The sequence below is a fragment of the Furipterus horrens genome, unplaced genomic scaffold (genome assembly GCF_987537825.1).
Source record: "Furipterus horrens unplaced genomic scaffold, mFurHor1.1.pri manual_scaffold_3, whole genome shotgun sequence".
Classification (NCBI taxonomy): Eukaryota; Metazoa; Chordata; class Mammalia; order Chiroptera; family Furipteridae; genus Furipterus; species Furipterus horrens.
In genome coordinates, this window is record NW_028327173.1 from 52,439,658 (window position 1) to 52,455,979 (window position 16,322).

A 16,322-nucleotide genomic window follows, 5' to 3' on the forward strand; every position below is an offset into this window, starting at 1 on the left:
AATGAATTATAACAATTTTTAAAAGTTAGGAATTCATAAGTCTGTGTCATAATAAGTAGATAAAAATTAAATCACATATAGGGGAAAATGAGACTCTTGATTACTGCAGAATGTCAAGTGCTAATGGGTAAAAGTTAAAGGATTGCTTCAGCTAGGAAAAGAGCAATAATCTTTTGGAATTATTAAAATAAAGACTGGTTAAAAAAGAATAACTGATAATGCTAAATCTAAGGGTGAATTTGACAAGTAGCAGATATTTTTATGTTATGTTCTTAAAATCTTTCCCTACTGCTTATTGATAACATTGGGGGAAGAAAAAAAGTAACTGCACAGGGCAGAATTCAGAAAACATCTCTACTGGTAATAGAAATTAGCACCACAAAGGAGGAACAGATGGATATCCTATGCCTCTGGCTATCATTCCTTGAGAAGGTTACAACTTCATTTATATATTTCCAGATGGGCATAACTAGAATTTAATGAAGAAACATGAGTCAAACCCAAAATGAGAGATACTCTATTTTAAACAGGAGGTACATGCTTATTGAAAAATGTCAATGTTCAGTAATGAAAAAGAAAGACTAAAAAATTAGTCCACAAACTAAATATGAGTAAAGTGATATGACAGCTAAATAAAATACTAGATTCTGTACTAGAGAAAAAATAATTTTATAAAGGACACCATTTGATCAGAATTGGAAGATCAACAGTAGTAGAAAAAATATAATAACAATATTAGATATATAAAAGTTGAAAACTGTGTAGTTGTTATGTCGGAGAATGTCCTAATTCTTCAGAATAACATAATGAAATAACTAGGGAGAAAAGAGCTTGGAGTTTACAGGTTGCTCTCAAATGATTCAATGAAAAAAATATACATATATACACACATATTTTTCTATATACTCTATGCACAGTAAAGGTAAAGCAAAATAGAAAAATGATCATGATTGAAACTGAGTAACAAATACAGTGTGTTCTTTAAATGATCATTGCAATAATGTTTAAATATAAATTTGAAATTAATTCCTAAATATAAAATAAAAAAATAAAAAAAAATCATTGATATGATAAGTAAACTCCAAGGAATGTCATGTATCCTGAAACTTCTTAGGAGAACTGTTTCTAGGGAAAATGCACTGAGTTGTTTGAACTAAGAAATGAAATAACAACTCCAAATGGCTCAGGTGATATCTGTGATGTGGCTGAACCACAACCTAAGCTTTCTGTATTTTAGGGGAAAGGTCTGTTGAGCTATCATTCTGTGACCACAGATTTCTTATTGATTTTTAAAACTAGAACAGACCATGAACTGAGCCGGCAGAAATTTTCAAAGGTGTTGGTAAAAAGATCTAAACAAATCACACATGTACAAAAACTAGCCATCACTTCTCAGGTTGACAGGAAGTACAGTTGATCCTGGAACAGCAAGGGATTGCAATGCACAGATCCACTTATATGTAGAGTTTTTTCAATAAGTACCTGTACTAATTTTGACTTGCAGTTTAGAATCCTTGTATGCATTGATCAAAGCCATTTTATACAGGGGACTTGCGTATCTGCAAATTTTGGTGTTTGTGGGGGGTTCTGGAACCAATAGCCCTTAGATACCAAGGAACAAGTTAAGTTTTGAGGGAGTCAAAATTTATAAGCAGATTTTAGAATGTGCTAGGTCAGCACCTCTAACTCCTGCATTATTCAAGTGTCAAATATATATCTGTATCTATTTTTAACACCAAACATTGTTTTTATGGTGATTGCTGTTCTGAGCCACATCATTTTATGAAATAGCAAAAGAAAAGAGAAGAACACAAAATATTGACACTTCTTAGGTAAAATACAAACATATCAGTGAATTTTATAAATTTGAATTCAAGTATAAATATCTAAGTTGGCAAAACTAATAGGATTATAAGACGTTACTTAAAGCAGAAATGCCACAGTGCTGTGCATTTGAATATAGATCATTAACAAATTATAATTTGTCATTATTGGAAGCATTTGTAAGAATATAAGCCATGTCTGGCTATTCATTGAATAATAGCTAATATTTATGCTAATTTTACTAATTTTCTCTGTATGGCAGGATGAGGAAAACAAATCTATGCACAGTTTAACTCATAAACCCAAGCTGTCTTCTTTCAGTTTCATGACGTTATCCATTATCATTATTCTAATAACTTCACTAACCAACATTCATGCTATTTAATTAAACTAAAATGTATCCAAGCACTTTAAAAATACGCATAACAAAAAGCACTGCAAAGCAGGAGAGTTAAATCCAACATATTAATCTTAAATGATATAAAGTTGGAAACTATGTGCTTCATTCTTAGAAAAAATATATTACCATATCAGATTTAAATCCCTGGAAAGATCATTAAGAATCACTCATACATTTGCATAGCATCTTATACTTTTTACAGCACATTTCTGCCTATTATCTATTTTGAGTCTCACAATAGCCAGGGATTATTATCATTTGATTTTTGGAAAATAGGAAGCTAGCTGAGAATAATGGAGGCTAAGAGATTTGCACTAGGATTGGCTGAACAGATGAATAGGGACATTAAGGTAGAAGCACATGTGTCCTGTTAGTCCTGGGATTGTCTCATGTCCCACAGAGTCCTGCCACTAATTTAGTGCTCACAAACCAGCATTTATGGTCCCATAGTCACTCTCGAGAGTGAAGTGTTGGCAGTCAAGAGTACACTCATGCTTCAGAAATACTATAGAGGCCATAATGCATATTATATAAGTGTATACTGCTGCTATATTGATTTTTTTTCATATTAACAGCAATACTAAGCATATGATGTGAATAAGTCTTATTAGACCTACTGCGTAACTGAGGAAATTGAAAGACACTTAAGGATAAGTGATATTAAAGAAAGCATTTGCAGACCAAAGAGACATTCCAGTTATATCCTTGCTATGGCTACATAAAATGTGTCCTTTTTATTTCTTTAAAAGCGTTTTCATCACAACAGCCTTGTTGAAGCTATTTCCACTAAAAATGTAAAACAAATAGAACCAATTTTCATTACCTGAAATGTTGTGGCAACCTGCTCATTAAAAACACCACCTTCACTTTCATGGTACATTCAAAGCTATATAGTTGAAATTTTAAAATTTTACACAAGTTCATTCTGTTAAGAGTTGTTGCTGCGAAACAGAAGTGTCTTGATGATTATCCTCAGCTTCCCAAAGCAGACTTAACCTTTCTTGGTAGGAGGATGAGCACTGAAACCCATACACACATGTTGTATCCCTCAATTCCATGTAGTTACATGATCTTGTACAAGTCACTTAAACTCTTTGGTCTTTAGACCCCTCATCAGTCCAAATTTAACTCTAACTACCAGATCCTTGATTATGAACTGGATTTTCAAATTAGACACTACAACTTCATAATTTGTATAATGTGATTCTCCCCTGATTACGTTAGCCATTCATGCCAGTCTATTAACATGTGAATGCCTTACACCATTTAAATGAAAATATTTCTCTTATAATATTTCCATTTGGCTCTTTTGTTTGTTGATTTGTGATTTGCCAGTATAGTCAAATGAAAATAATCTTGATTAAGAATCAAGAGACATACATTCTATTCTGGGCTCTGACAGAAAATGTTCACTTAACTTTGTGAACTACAGTGTCTTTTAGTATAAAGAATAAATATAAAAATATGCATCCTGCCTTCCTCATGAATAAGACGTAAAGAGAATAGGTTGACTCTTAAGCTTGGAACAAGCGAGGTTACAGGAGAATACTGAACAGCACAAACAACACTGACATATTTCTGTTTTACCTGACGGGGAGATGTGCCGCCAAGAAATGGAAGGCTCTGGTTTCCCAGTGGCCAAACAAATAAGGGTGACATTGGTTCCTTCATTGATGGTCATATCACTTGAGATGTCATATATCTTCGGAGGAACTGAAATGGTAAAACATGCAGTGGTCAGGAAAAAAAAATATATAAATCTGTTGAGCTGTATATGGCAATTCCATGATAACATGCAGTAACGCTGTGGTGGTGAAATGTACCCATGACCTATGACCATTAGCCCCAAAATAGATTCATAAATTCTCTAGATTCTCAGGACCCTCCTAGAGTTTTGTTTGTTTGTTTGTTTGTTATTTTTGCTTGTTGATTAATTTTATTTTCTCTAATTTTTAGATATGTAATATTTCAGGATAAATGAAGTATTTAATGACAAAAATGTTTAAACATTGCTTAAATTAAAATTTGATTGTAGATACTTTTTATTAAGTAAAATAGAACATAGTCATTCTGTCTGTTCCATCCATGTATCTTCACTATAAAGATGGCTTTCCTGTTGAAAAGATTAAATAAAAATGGAAATCTGGAAGAAGCTTAAAAGAGCAGAATAGTTATGCCTACAGGCTGATTTAAGAGCTGAGTGAGATTAAAATGTGTACAGGATTGGGAGGTAAGATTTCAGGGTCCCAAAGGCATTTTCGGCCTCAATTTTCTATCTGCCAAGTAGTAGGGCTGGAGAGTCTCAGCATTTATCTTCTACAAAACTATTACTAAGGTCTGGGAAACATGTTCTACAAGGTTTCTTGTCAGTAATGGCTGCAAAGCAGTGGTTGAAACAAGTTTCCTCACTTAAGGATTTTTGAGAACCTGTGTTATGCCCAATGTACGTCTCCAGGAGTAAAGGGGGAAAATGTTATATTGTGTTTTTAATTTTCCCTGAAGTATTAGACTATGGAAACTTTTATATCCCAGCACATCTGGTGAAGCTACTGATCATGAAATACACTTTAGGCATGTTGAATAAGAAAAATCCTTACATTAACTTCTTAGATTAAAATGCTCACTATTTCTCAAATACCAAATAATGTCACTTAAACCTCAAACACCATGGATATGAATCCTGGGCCCTCTACTGAATAGTGTATTATCCAGGGCAGGATACATAATGTATCTCAATCTCAGTTCCTCCACCTGAAAGCTGGAGGTAACAGTACAAATTTCATACAGCTGCTGTGAGAATTAAGCAAGTCAATATATGGTACAGGACTTAGAAAAGAATCTGGCAGCAGTTGTTACTTCTTTTTATTAGATACCTTCTTAATCCATATTTCTATTGCATTACTTTCAGTACTGTCTTTCTCCCATGCTTTAAAATGGCTCTCAGCACTTCATAATTTTGGTAGTGTATGACTTGCCATAAATTTTGGTTTACTGTATAAAAATTATACTATGCTGAAGTTCCCAGTTAAAACTAAACAAATGACAATTAGATACCTTGATAATCATAATAGAAATAAGATATTTTAATTGTTAAGTTCTTAGAGTTTCTTTATGCAAGAGATGTTTTCACAGTTAAGAAAAAAAAAACAGTAACTAAAATCTGTCATAAGGATAAATTAAATCACCCATACTTTGAATATCATCTTTGATTGGTTATGAAACCATAACTCTGATACAAGAAAACCTAGGATAATTATTTCAAATATAAAGAATTTGATTGTATGTGACTGTTGCTATGATTGAATAAAAGGCTTACTCCAAAGTGATATACAATTGTAACTGTTTCTAAATGACATTTTAATTGGCACTTGGAACATATTATCATTAAACTCTTCAGTGAGCTCTTCTTGGGCAAAAATAAAAAACAAAAACCATTCCAAACAGAGACTTCTTTTAGCTTATTCAAAGCAGAACATAAATACAGACATTAAAACACCATAGTAAAAAAGGAGAGAAACATGTGAATGATATACTACTGGTGAACACAAGAGTTAATAAAAATAAACTTACGACATTAAACTGGGGTATCCTTGGCTATGTGAATGTAAGTATAGGTTTGACATAGTAAACTATGAAATATAATATTTGTGTCACACATACACAAACACATATATACACAAACACATACATAGCAATGCACACTATTAAGAAAATAAAATAAAAAATTACAGAGCATTTTATCTTTTATATAGAATATAGTACACAGGGATCAGCAGAGCTTGGCTAGTTTCCCTGGATATTTTAAACATAAAACAGATTCAATTTTAGACAGAGGTGTGTGTATATTTAAAAGAAGTGATGGAGTATCATAAGACCATGCATTCTGTCCTCTCAATTACATCATTTTGTCAATTATATCTGATCCTAAAATAGTTCAGTTTCATCTTTGAACATTTACTTATAGTTTAAGCAGTAATCATAAGTGGTAGACTAACATTAAGCACAATATTTGACTTCACGCATACACACAAAAAAGTTCCCTAGTCATAAACTTAGATTTGACATTTAACTACAGGAAATTGTGTGGTGTGGGAAAGAGTGTTGCATTCCAGGTGTGACATGTCATCTCAGTGATTGCAAACACCTCTCGGGGCCTCATAACTGAGGATATGGTACAGGGAAGGAACATATGGAAAGAGGAGGTTAGTAAGGGAAAATCCCTTTGGCAAGCCTCTTCTCTCCAGAATGCATCACCTGTTGACAGCAGATACTGTGTGTAAGGGGGAGGGGGCAGGCAATGAAATCCTTTACATGCATTGTAGTTTGTGAAGGCAAAAACAGATGTTGCTTTACTGAATATTCAAAGCCACAGCATACTCAGTTTAAGACTTCTATAGAGTATTACAAAAGGTTAATTCTGGACACACAAAAAAATGTAAAAATTTCAAAGTATAATTCTTGCCCTCAAAGAACTTAAAACTAAAAGAAGGAGGCAGAAAGATATGTGACTATGATACAATTAATACTTTCCACATTTCCCTTTATTTTTTTACATGAGTAACATATCTAATAGGTATGCCTTCTGGGTTCAAATTGGCAGAGATGAGTTTCATATTGTTTTCTTTTAATGTGAAACATGTAGGATATCTTATGCACAAAGCTATTCAGTGCATTACTGTTTATAATGGAAAAAAAACTATCGATAACTTCAATGCAGGGCAATATAAACAGAAGTATTTTTAACTCTACCTCCAGAATAAGTATGGTAGTGGGGAAGGGTTTGGGATGGTTCCAGGGAGCATCAGGCTAAGGGAAAACAGAAAAGAGATGCTTCTTCACTGGGTGACAGAAGCAGGGAAGAATAGTAATATCTCAGGAGTCTTAAGACCACCCAGTTCTTGTAGCTCCTCTTGGGTTACAGTTTGCGTGCAAATGAGGGACGCACACAGATAGGAGGGACTCTACTGAGCTTTATGAATGACAAAGCAGTGTGTCTAGCATAGAAAACCAGAAAAATGAGGAGAGTGAAAATAACGTACTCGTCTCGGTGCATGTTCCTTCTCTATATACCTTAATCCAAACTTTCTCAAACCCCCTTTCTAAAGAAATTTAATTTAAATAATGTCTTTAAAAATGAGCAAATATGTTCAATCAATTCAAATGTTTTAACTCACTAAGTATCTATAAATTTTAATAATTGTTTTTGCATTTTTGACCAGAGCAGAGTAATAAAGAAACTTGTTTAATTTGCAGAATATAATTATTATTACATTATCATTACTGTCATTATCAACATGGCACCATAAATAAAAACAGTAAAGGACAGAAGTTCTAGATTTCATATTAAGTCACAGAATAATCTCTCTCCTAATGAGAGTGTAATTAAGGATATACAGGACTTTACAACTGAATTTATAATTATTTGTTGTGTATCACCAGTTAAAGAGATTGTAAATATCAAAGCTCTCAGAGAAACAGAGATTGAATGTAAATTTAAAAGTTGTGTTGAGATTAAATGTTTTATGAAATTCCTATACACTTTTAAAGAACTTACCCTTGATCCCTCAATTTAATAAACTACTTTGACTTCAATCATTTAAGGGTCTCAAATTCAACTGCTACTTAATATATATAATGTCCTCAACTCCTATTTATTTGATTTCAAGATGAGATAATGATGCATATTTAAATGTATCTATAGATTTAAATTCACTAAAGGCAATGTAAATCTTTTGTTTGTATTAGTCCTGAGAATGCTGGGATAGAATACTCAGGAAGGGTATAAAGCAGTATCAACAAGGAAAATCTTAGAATACATATTCAAACCAAATCCTAGTGATTTCCACTCAGCCAAACATTTCAGAAATAATAAAAAAAAATAATTTACACCTATACTAAGTATCAGGAGATGCAAGGCTGGGTCACACATGATACTGAGAATCAGAGAATGTATTTGATGGTTATTTTAACTACAAATTCAAGACATTGACTATTTGGATTTGTAAATTTACATTGGCTCCTGGTATCAATTAAATGCCCCATCGAGTTCTTAAGTTGTAATAATCCATGAAACGCCAATGATACCAATTAATTTGGAGGGATTCTTCAGGCTGCCAGGGCTAGAAGCTGGATGATGTATTTATTTAACCCAAAATATATAATATTTATTTGGTTACACACTCACAGATTATGGAAAAACTTGGTAAATCAGTTCAGCATTTATTGTAACTACAATATTCCACAATGTAAAATTGGTGTTTATAAGTGCACTGATGTACTCCCATTCATTCTCTGAGTGATAGGCTCATTACCAAAAAAATTTTAAAGGTTTTAATATATCTACTTGAACTATGCACACAATCACTAGGTCTGTTCTTCAAATATGTTTTCTGGGCCAAGCAAGAAATGAAAATAAAAGTGATTCTGTCTTTTTGGCATCCTGCTTGGACGACCTCTTCACAGTGAATTCCTTCACCCTCAAAACTCACCAGAAAGAAGAAACACTGAAATCAATTTGGGAGTGAATACTAAAAGGTTAAAATTTCATTTTAAAACATTGTGTCACTGATGACATTGATCATCTAAAAGTATGATCAATTTTTCTGGGTGTATGTCTTATTGAAATAATCATTTGTTCCCACAACCCTCTGTCCCTCCTCACTCCTCTTTTTCTTATAGTTTCTTTGTTATAGTATTCTTTATAATCTGTCATTGTCATTGGTTTTTATTTTTTTATAACTTTATTGCCTGTCTTCTCTTCAAAGCACGTAAATAAAGCCCTTGTCATAGAAACATTGCTTGCTTTATTCAACAGCATATATATCACCAGCACCTACAAAAAGGCATAAAGCATATGGATATTCAACAAGTATCTGTTTTATTTTTCTTTCATGTGCTGGGATAATATTTCTTCAACTTAGTAAAGAGTTCCCATAACATTTCATACCTTGGCAAAGATGATAAAAATTCTGAGAACATGGTGAAATATAATTATAATGCCATGGGTCCTGTGTGACTTTTTTTTTTTTTTTTCAAGAATCTTCTGAGTTTGGAAATTCAGTATTCCTTTAAACACATTTAATATAATGGTATTTTAAAATTTCATTATTTACTATAGTTCTTGTCATGCAGACACAGAGAAATGATTGGAGAATAATCATATAAATTTATTTTGAACACAATGGGCTGTGATATTTTAGGCAGCACTGTATGCATTTGGTTATTTTTACTTGAGAAATTATGCAAATTCAGGGTCAAAAGGATTTGACTTTAAGAGTATTCACATGCTATTTCTCTTTTTAAATTTATTGTTTTTAGAGAGAGCAAGAAAGGGAGGCAGACAGAAAAACACACAGAAAGAGAGAGAGAGAGAGGAGAGACATTGATTTGTCATTCCACTTATTTATAGGCTCGTTTGTTGATTCTTGTATTCCCTAACTGAGAATCGAATCCACAACTTTGGTGTATCCAGATGATGCTTTTCTAACCAACTGAGCTACCTGGCCAGGGCTACATATTATTTCTGCTTTATTTTTCTTCCCTCTCCACAGACTTAGAATCTGGTTTAGTTCGAATAAACCGTATCTCAGTCATACTTTCAAGATTTTTCAAAGAGCTTGAGTGAACAAGCTAGACATAGCTATAAATCTTGGGAGAATCGGGTTTTTTTATTTATTTATTTTTTTTTGTGCTCCCATATTTGCAAATGGCTGGCAATAGCAAAGGAACAGTCTTCCTTTCCCTAGGCTGGCACTTCCCTTTCCAGTTTTGGCCAGCACCCAGAAAGGGAAAGCAGATTTATGTTACCCAGAAAACCTCCCAGAAAAAGTGATTTTCTCAAACTGAGAGAAGAAATTTTTTTCATGATTTTTCTTAATTGGTTAATGCAGTGTGGGTGCTTGATGATTCCCTGGCCTGAATCTAACTAGCGACATTGTTTTGTCCAGCTCATAGACTATAACTGACTTTTTAGAGATTATGATATTTCAGAGACTTCTATAGCTTCTCCCCTCATTCCATCACTCCGATAGTGGTAGGAGGACAGAATATCCAAGCATGACTTGTAAATGCAAATTTACCAGTTTTGTGGATTACCTTCTGATGAAATATAGCAGAACTACTTCTGAGGACAAAGAATATATTTGAGAAAAATGTATCTTTCAGACTTTGGTTCAAACTTTGAATCATGTTGCTTTGTGGTTTTCTATTATTAGAAAACCTATGTGCACATTTTTCTCAATCTACTATGTCTTTCAGCTATATAAAATAGAAAATAGTCAATGACTTCTTTTAATCCATCCATCTCTCCATCCATCCAAATATTTATTGAGCACCAGCTCAATTAGGCTGACTGATTTTAAATAAATGTCTAAAGAGTCAGAAAGACCTAACACTATTAATTACAATATGGAGTCATACATCCTGCAAAGAGGATCTTGTAACTACAAGGTGTTTTAGGAACACAGAGTAGTAAATCTAACACTGCCAATGGAGTCAGAATTGGATGAGATACTGATAATAGAAAGGGCTTTATGAAACAGATGGCTTTGTGTGGAATCTGATGGTCAAAAATAATAGTTTTCTGTATCTAGATGATCATGAGGCTAAACTGATGAGGCATTTTCAAACCCAGGAATGGGAGGTGCACTAACTCAGCCAGGAAATCCTAGACCAATAGATAGAGAGTAAATTTCCAAAATCTACAGGTTTGGAAACTGATTCCAAGGTACCAGAAGGACTGCTGCATACACATCCCTCTCTTAATTATTTAAAATCTTCACTCTAATTAGAGAGGCTTTCCTTCACATTCTTCAAGCAGTTGTTTGCCTTTAAGGGCCTAGTATGAAAATGTAACTATCTGTATAAAAGATGATAATTTAATAGCTTGCATTTATTTTCATACTTTCTGAGAGCAACGTGGTAGATGTGGAGAGGTAGAAAGGTGTCATGGACAACTTTTCCCCACTGAATTAGTTTCCCTTGGGAAAATCCAGACTTGGTTTTGGTAAAAGTGAGCAAAAAATCAGCAATACAGAGAAGAAAGTAAGCAAGCATCTAAGGAAAATACAACCTGCAGGATATGTAGTTATGGAAAAATCAAAGTGGGGATAGTATCCCTCTTTTCTTTTCCTCCATCTTAGTTTGATTGCCTAATACATATATTATTCATCAAGCAAGTACTTCCTAAATTTTAAGACAGATTTTCTCATTGAAGGAAACTGCAGGTTATTGGTAGATAGATTTTCAGGGGCAAAGACACACATACACACACAATCTAATGAGGCTACTGGTTTAGAAAGGATAGGTTTTGGTAGCTTAAGGTTTATTTAATGATTTTAACATTTTTGATTGGAAGCATCATTTTTTACTTGCGATATAAACGTTTTGAAGAGAAAAATACAACATTGTTATATAAGAGTTTCAATATTAAAACTATAAAGGGTTTTCATTTGCTTCTTGTTGGCTAGAGGATCAATAGGTGGGCTCTACTCATGAGTGTTTATATACCAGAGTTCAAATCCCTGCTGCACCTCAGGCTAGCTTCTGCTTCACTGATTGGATGATTCAAAGACATAAAATGCTGCTTAAAATCAGTACTATAACAGCAGCTATCCCCTCAGGCAGCAACAGCAGCAGCAGCAAGGCTAGAGCACAATTACAGCCTGCTATGTATCAGAGGGAACTACAATACCTGCTTAATTCACTCTTCTCCCTAGTAGAGAGCAGATACAAAATGCACAGGAAGAGAGCCACAACTGAAATACGGTAGAGCACGCAAATGCAGCCGCCCATGCCCAGGGAGGCCGGATTCTTAAGGAACCAACTCTATGTTTCTCTACAACCTAAAGTGATGATTAACATTTTATTAAGAATCAATAATGAGCTGTTTCCTGGAAACTATTTGGCAGGATACTTTTAAGAACTTAAAAAAATTTCAACCCAGTGAGCCAATGATTTCTCCTTCCAGGAATTTCTCCTTCCAGGAATTTCTCCCTAGGAAAACAGGTGCCTTTTTTTTCAGTACAGTCACTCTCCCATAAACCTGGTGGCAGCTTCACTGTTCTGTTTGGAAACGTGCCACTAAACACCCTATGGAGTGGCCTGGGTGAACTTTTCTTGCCTCATCCTTGGCATTAACTCTTCTTCACATAAACCAAAGGAAACAGCCCAGCTGTGTCATACTAGAACCCAGCTGCCTTCTTTGCAAACATTTCCCATCTCTAAAAGCTTGCTTTAGTATTTTTTGAAACACGAGTCCAATGTCAATTCTTGGACTCATAGAATTATAATATAACACCTGGTTTCTCCTTTCATGACATAAGCCTGTTTTGGTTAAATATGAGTTCTCATCGATAGGCTCAGGTTTCTGTAAATGTATTTTAGCAGATTTTTATATCTAATGGCTGTTTTTTGTACTTGCAGAGATAATGTCTCATTGCAGCACAATCAGAAAAATCTCGCCTTCTTTGAAGTAGTCCGGTTCCTTTGTTCTTTGAACATAATATTTATTTTCCCTATTATGAAGGCAGTATCTACCTATTTAATAGAATGTGAAAATACATATAAAGAATGAGGATGAAAAAGCCAAAAGCACCTATTAGGTTAAAACATCTAAAATAATCTTTAAGCAGATTAAAAACAGATGGCTACTGATAATTTCATGTGATTTCATTTAGTATAATCCTGCCATTCAGAGAAAATCACTATTGTTATAAAATAATTATATTTCATTTTATATTTTATGCATGCATTTTTACATAGATCCAAGAGATTTCCATGAGACCCAATATCCTAACCAGAAAATTGTGCATAAGTTTTGGCTGAAAATATAGTGTCCCTTTCTCTAAGACATATGTCCTCTAGAAAATGAGCTAGAAGGGAGTAGGAGAAGGAATCAAAATACAGCATTTTAGTTCTCTTCTTTTTCTCTTTGGACACATGTCTAATACAAGGATACCTACAGCAAAGGTTAATATTTGTTGGACATTACTACGTATAATGTAGTGAAAGCTTAACAGTTTTTCTTTTGTTGGCAGAGGTGGGGTCTGTCATGGGGGCAAAATTCTATATATTCAGTTCTCAATTTCTTCTTCCACCCACCCACTAGCTTCTTCGCTAGTTGGCTTATGGAACAGTTTTATAATATGACCTCAAACTCTTCACCCATCATAAATGTAATCTTTGTACTCTCCCTGCCCTATCCTCTGTGGAATTTGAGAAGGCTTCTGGATGCTTCAAATAATAGAGTTGAGAAGAAAAGCTATGTGACTTCCAAGGCTGGATCATAAAATGTCATTTGTCATCTGCCTTGTTTTCTGAGGACACTGACTCTTGGAGGTCTGAGTTGTCATACAACTAGCCTAACTGCCATGGATCCACCATGCTGGAGAAAACATGTGGAGACACCACATGTAGACCCCATGTGATAAAGTTCTGAAACAATGGAATGAAAAGGGAGCTTAGGCAGCACCTCAACTCTTCTAGGACCTAACTGTTGAAGTCATCCCAGTGAGACTCCAAGTATTGTGTACATATCCCAGTATTGTGAGTATAATACATAATTTTAATGGTTTAAAATGACCAACTTTGGGCATAGTTTGAAAAAGAATAATGAAAGTTTGAGGACTTATACTGACTTCATGACATTATTATAAAGGTACAAAAAAGAAAGTTTCATTGGCATCAAAATAGAGACTCCAAAATAGATGAGAAAACTTCCCATGAGGCTCACAGCCCTAGTTGCTTAAATTAAAAAGTACAATACCTAAAGCAATGCATAAGTAACACATATGACTAATGTAGGTGAAGACAAAATGTTCACGTGTACATTGTAAGTGGTAGGGCTTGGTGGAAAGCTCCATTCTAAAGAGGGCAGCTACCACTGATAATTTTCATTTGGGAACTGGATGTCCAGGTTTGCCACTCTTTAAAACATAAACTTTTCCATTTTTTGTACCATATAAACTCACCCAAATATCTGTGACTTATGCTGGCTCCAAACCACATGGTACCACTATGGGAATTAGAAAAATTTGCCACTTACTGAAGACATTTGCTCTTCACATACTGGGAAACTGTCATAATATAAAAACCCACATGATCTATGAAAGTAAACAGAGCCTATAGATTTATGTGTGTACAAAACCCTCACCATATGCTCCAAACCCTGTGTGGTCTGGTTCAGTCAGTCTTAATTTCATTGTGCTGGAAAGCCCTCAGACTGTTCTTTTGCCTTGTAAGATCCAAGGAATCCACTTTCTCATAAAAGCTCTGCCTTTTCATACTAATGCATAGTTGCTCACCTGTCATAGAATAATCATCTTTAAGTTTCCAGTTACTAGGAAGTATTCTAATAGCATTTATTTAGGCATTTAAATAATAAAACCATGATTCCCATTAATATTCTACACCCCACAAAATAATTATTATCTATATTTTAAAAATCATATTTCTTTATTTGCTTTCTCCAAGAAAATGCTTTATATATCTTTTCTGAATACAATAACCAAATGTTACCATGCAACTATATGTCAGGGGATCTCAGTAGAGTCCTATGTTTACATGCACAATTATCTCTAAAATTGAGTTAAAAGATAATTTGTCATGTTGCTGGCCCTTAGATCATTAGTCACAGTGGCCTAAGTGCATTCTCTTATAATTCAATATCAAAGAAATTGCTTTTATGACATTAACTATATTATATTCAAAATTGTATAAATTATTGAAATACTACTATGACTACTGCCAAGATATAAGATGGTTCACATGGAAAAAAGTTGCTTTTTAATTATTCATTCACTGGAAAAAAAATCAGTCTCTTGCCAGAAATTGTTTTATACTAGGGTTAGCTTCTGGGACTTACATTTAAATGTGAATCACAAAAACTCTGAAAATTTCATATACTCATAATTATCTTGCTTTAACTAAGAGGTTTATCTTTTTAACTCATTGATTTCCATAAAGTGGGTTCAATATTATATATTGTCTTGTATCTAGGTGTGATAGTAATGAGCATTTCATTAGTATAAAAAGCAATCATAGGTAATTTAAGTCATGATAAAACGATACAGAGGATTTTTATAAAAATACTAAAATTTGGTGACAGTATTTATTCAGGATTTTTAAGTACAATACAAAACTATATAACTAATTAATTTCATATGCAAACACACATATACTATACATATACATATGTATGAATATACACATAGATGCATATGTTATAGAGTTGATATATATTATGTTGGATGTGAGTGTGTATCTTTTAACATCATTGTGTTCTTTGTTAATGCTGGAATATGGTAATAAAGGTGCAAATATAGTTAAAGAAGGCTAACCTTAAAAAATCTCTCTGTATGAGTTTATAAGTGATTTATTCGGTCAGAAGATCTTTATCACTTCCTATGCACCAGGAAATAAGATAGGTGCTAGTTATTTAAAAACTAATAAAATAGAACCACTTCTTCTTAGTAGCTTATATATTATGGAAGGAAGCAAAGATTGAAATGAATTAAAAATATAATTATATAGTTATAAAAGAGACAAATACATAAAATATTAAATCTAAAGGAAAATCACCCAACCCAGATGAACTTGAAAAGATGGTGATGGAGATACAGAGATGAATGCTGGAGTAATATGTTGTAAGTATCTAAACAGAGAAGTGCATTCCAGGAAGAGTGATTTATGTGAAGGTATAGAGTTGGGAACATTAGGACTCAGCTGTAGACCATGTACACATTCATCATTGTGGTTGCAACAGTTGACTGAACTACTTTAGCTGGTAACAGCCAAAATTATTTCCTCTACTCACTTCCAAGCTATGAACAAATTAATTTCTCCTACATATTTCTGGAGATCTCATATAACTGTAGGAACTATTATATGTTAATCCATGAGTACTTTACACATTCATACTTAGTACACAGTAAGTGCTCAGAAAGTGTTGAACCAGAATGTTTTCATCAGTTCTAAATTTTCCTTATTTGAAGAGTTAATATTTAACATGTTCATTGAAAAGTCATTCTTCCTCATATTAATTACTACATTCTGAGTAACAAATATTTTACCATTTTCCCCTTTTGAATTAAAAAAAAAT

The 16,322-nt window shown here is 33.5% G+C and overlaps 1 protein-coding gene across 1 annotated transcript in view; it reads right to left on the reverse strand.

Moving 5' to 3' along the window:
• NEGR1 (neuronal growth regulator 1) overlaps positions 1–16,322 on the reverse strand; it is an 857,364-nt gene that overhangs the window by 356,692 nt on the left and 484,350 nt on the right. Inside the window, exon 3 of the mRNA XM_090271677.1 lies at positions 3,812–3,937. Within this exon, the coding sequence (XP_090127803.1) occupies positions 3,812–3,937 (126 nt within the window). The remainder of the gene's footprint in view (positions 1–3,811; positions 3,938–16,322) is intronic.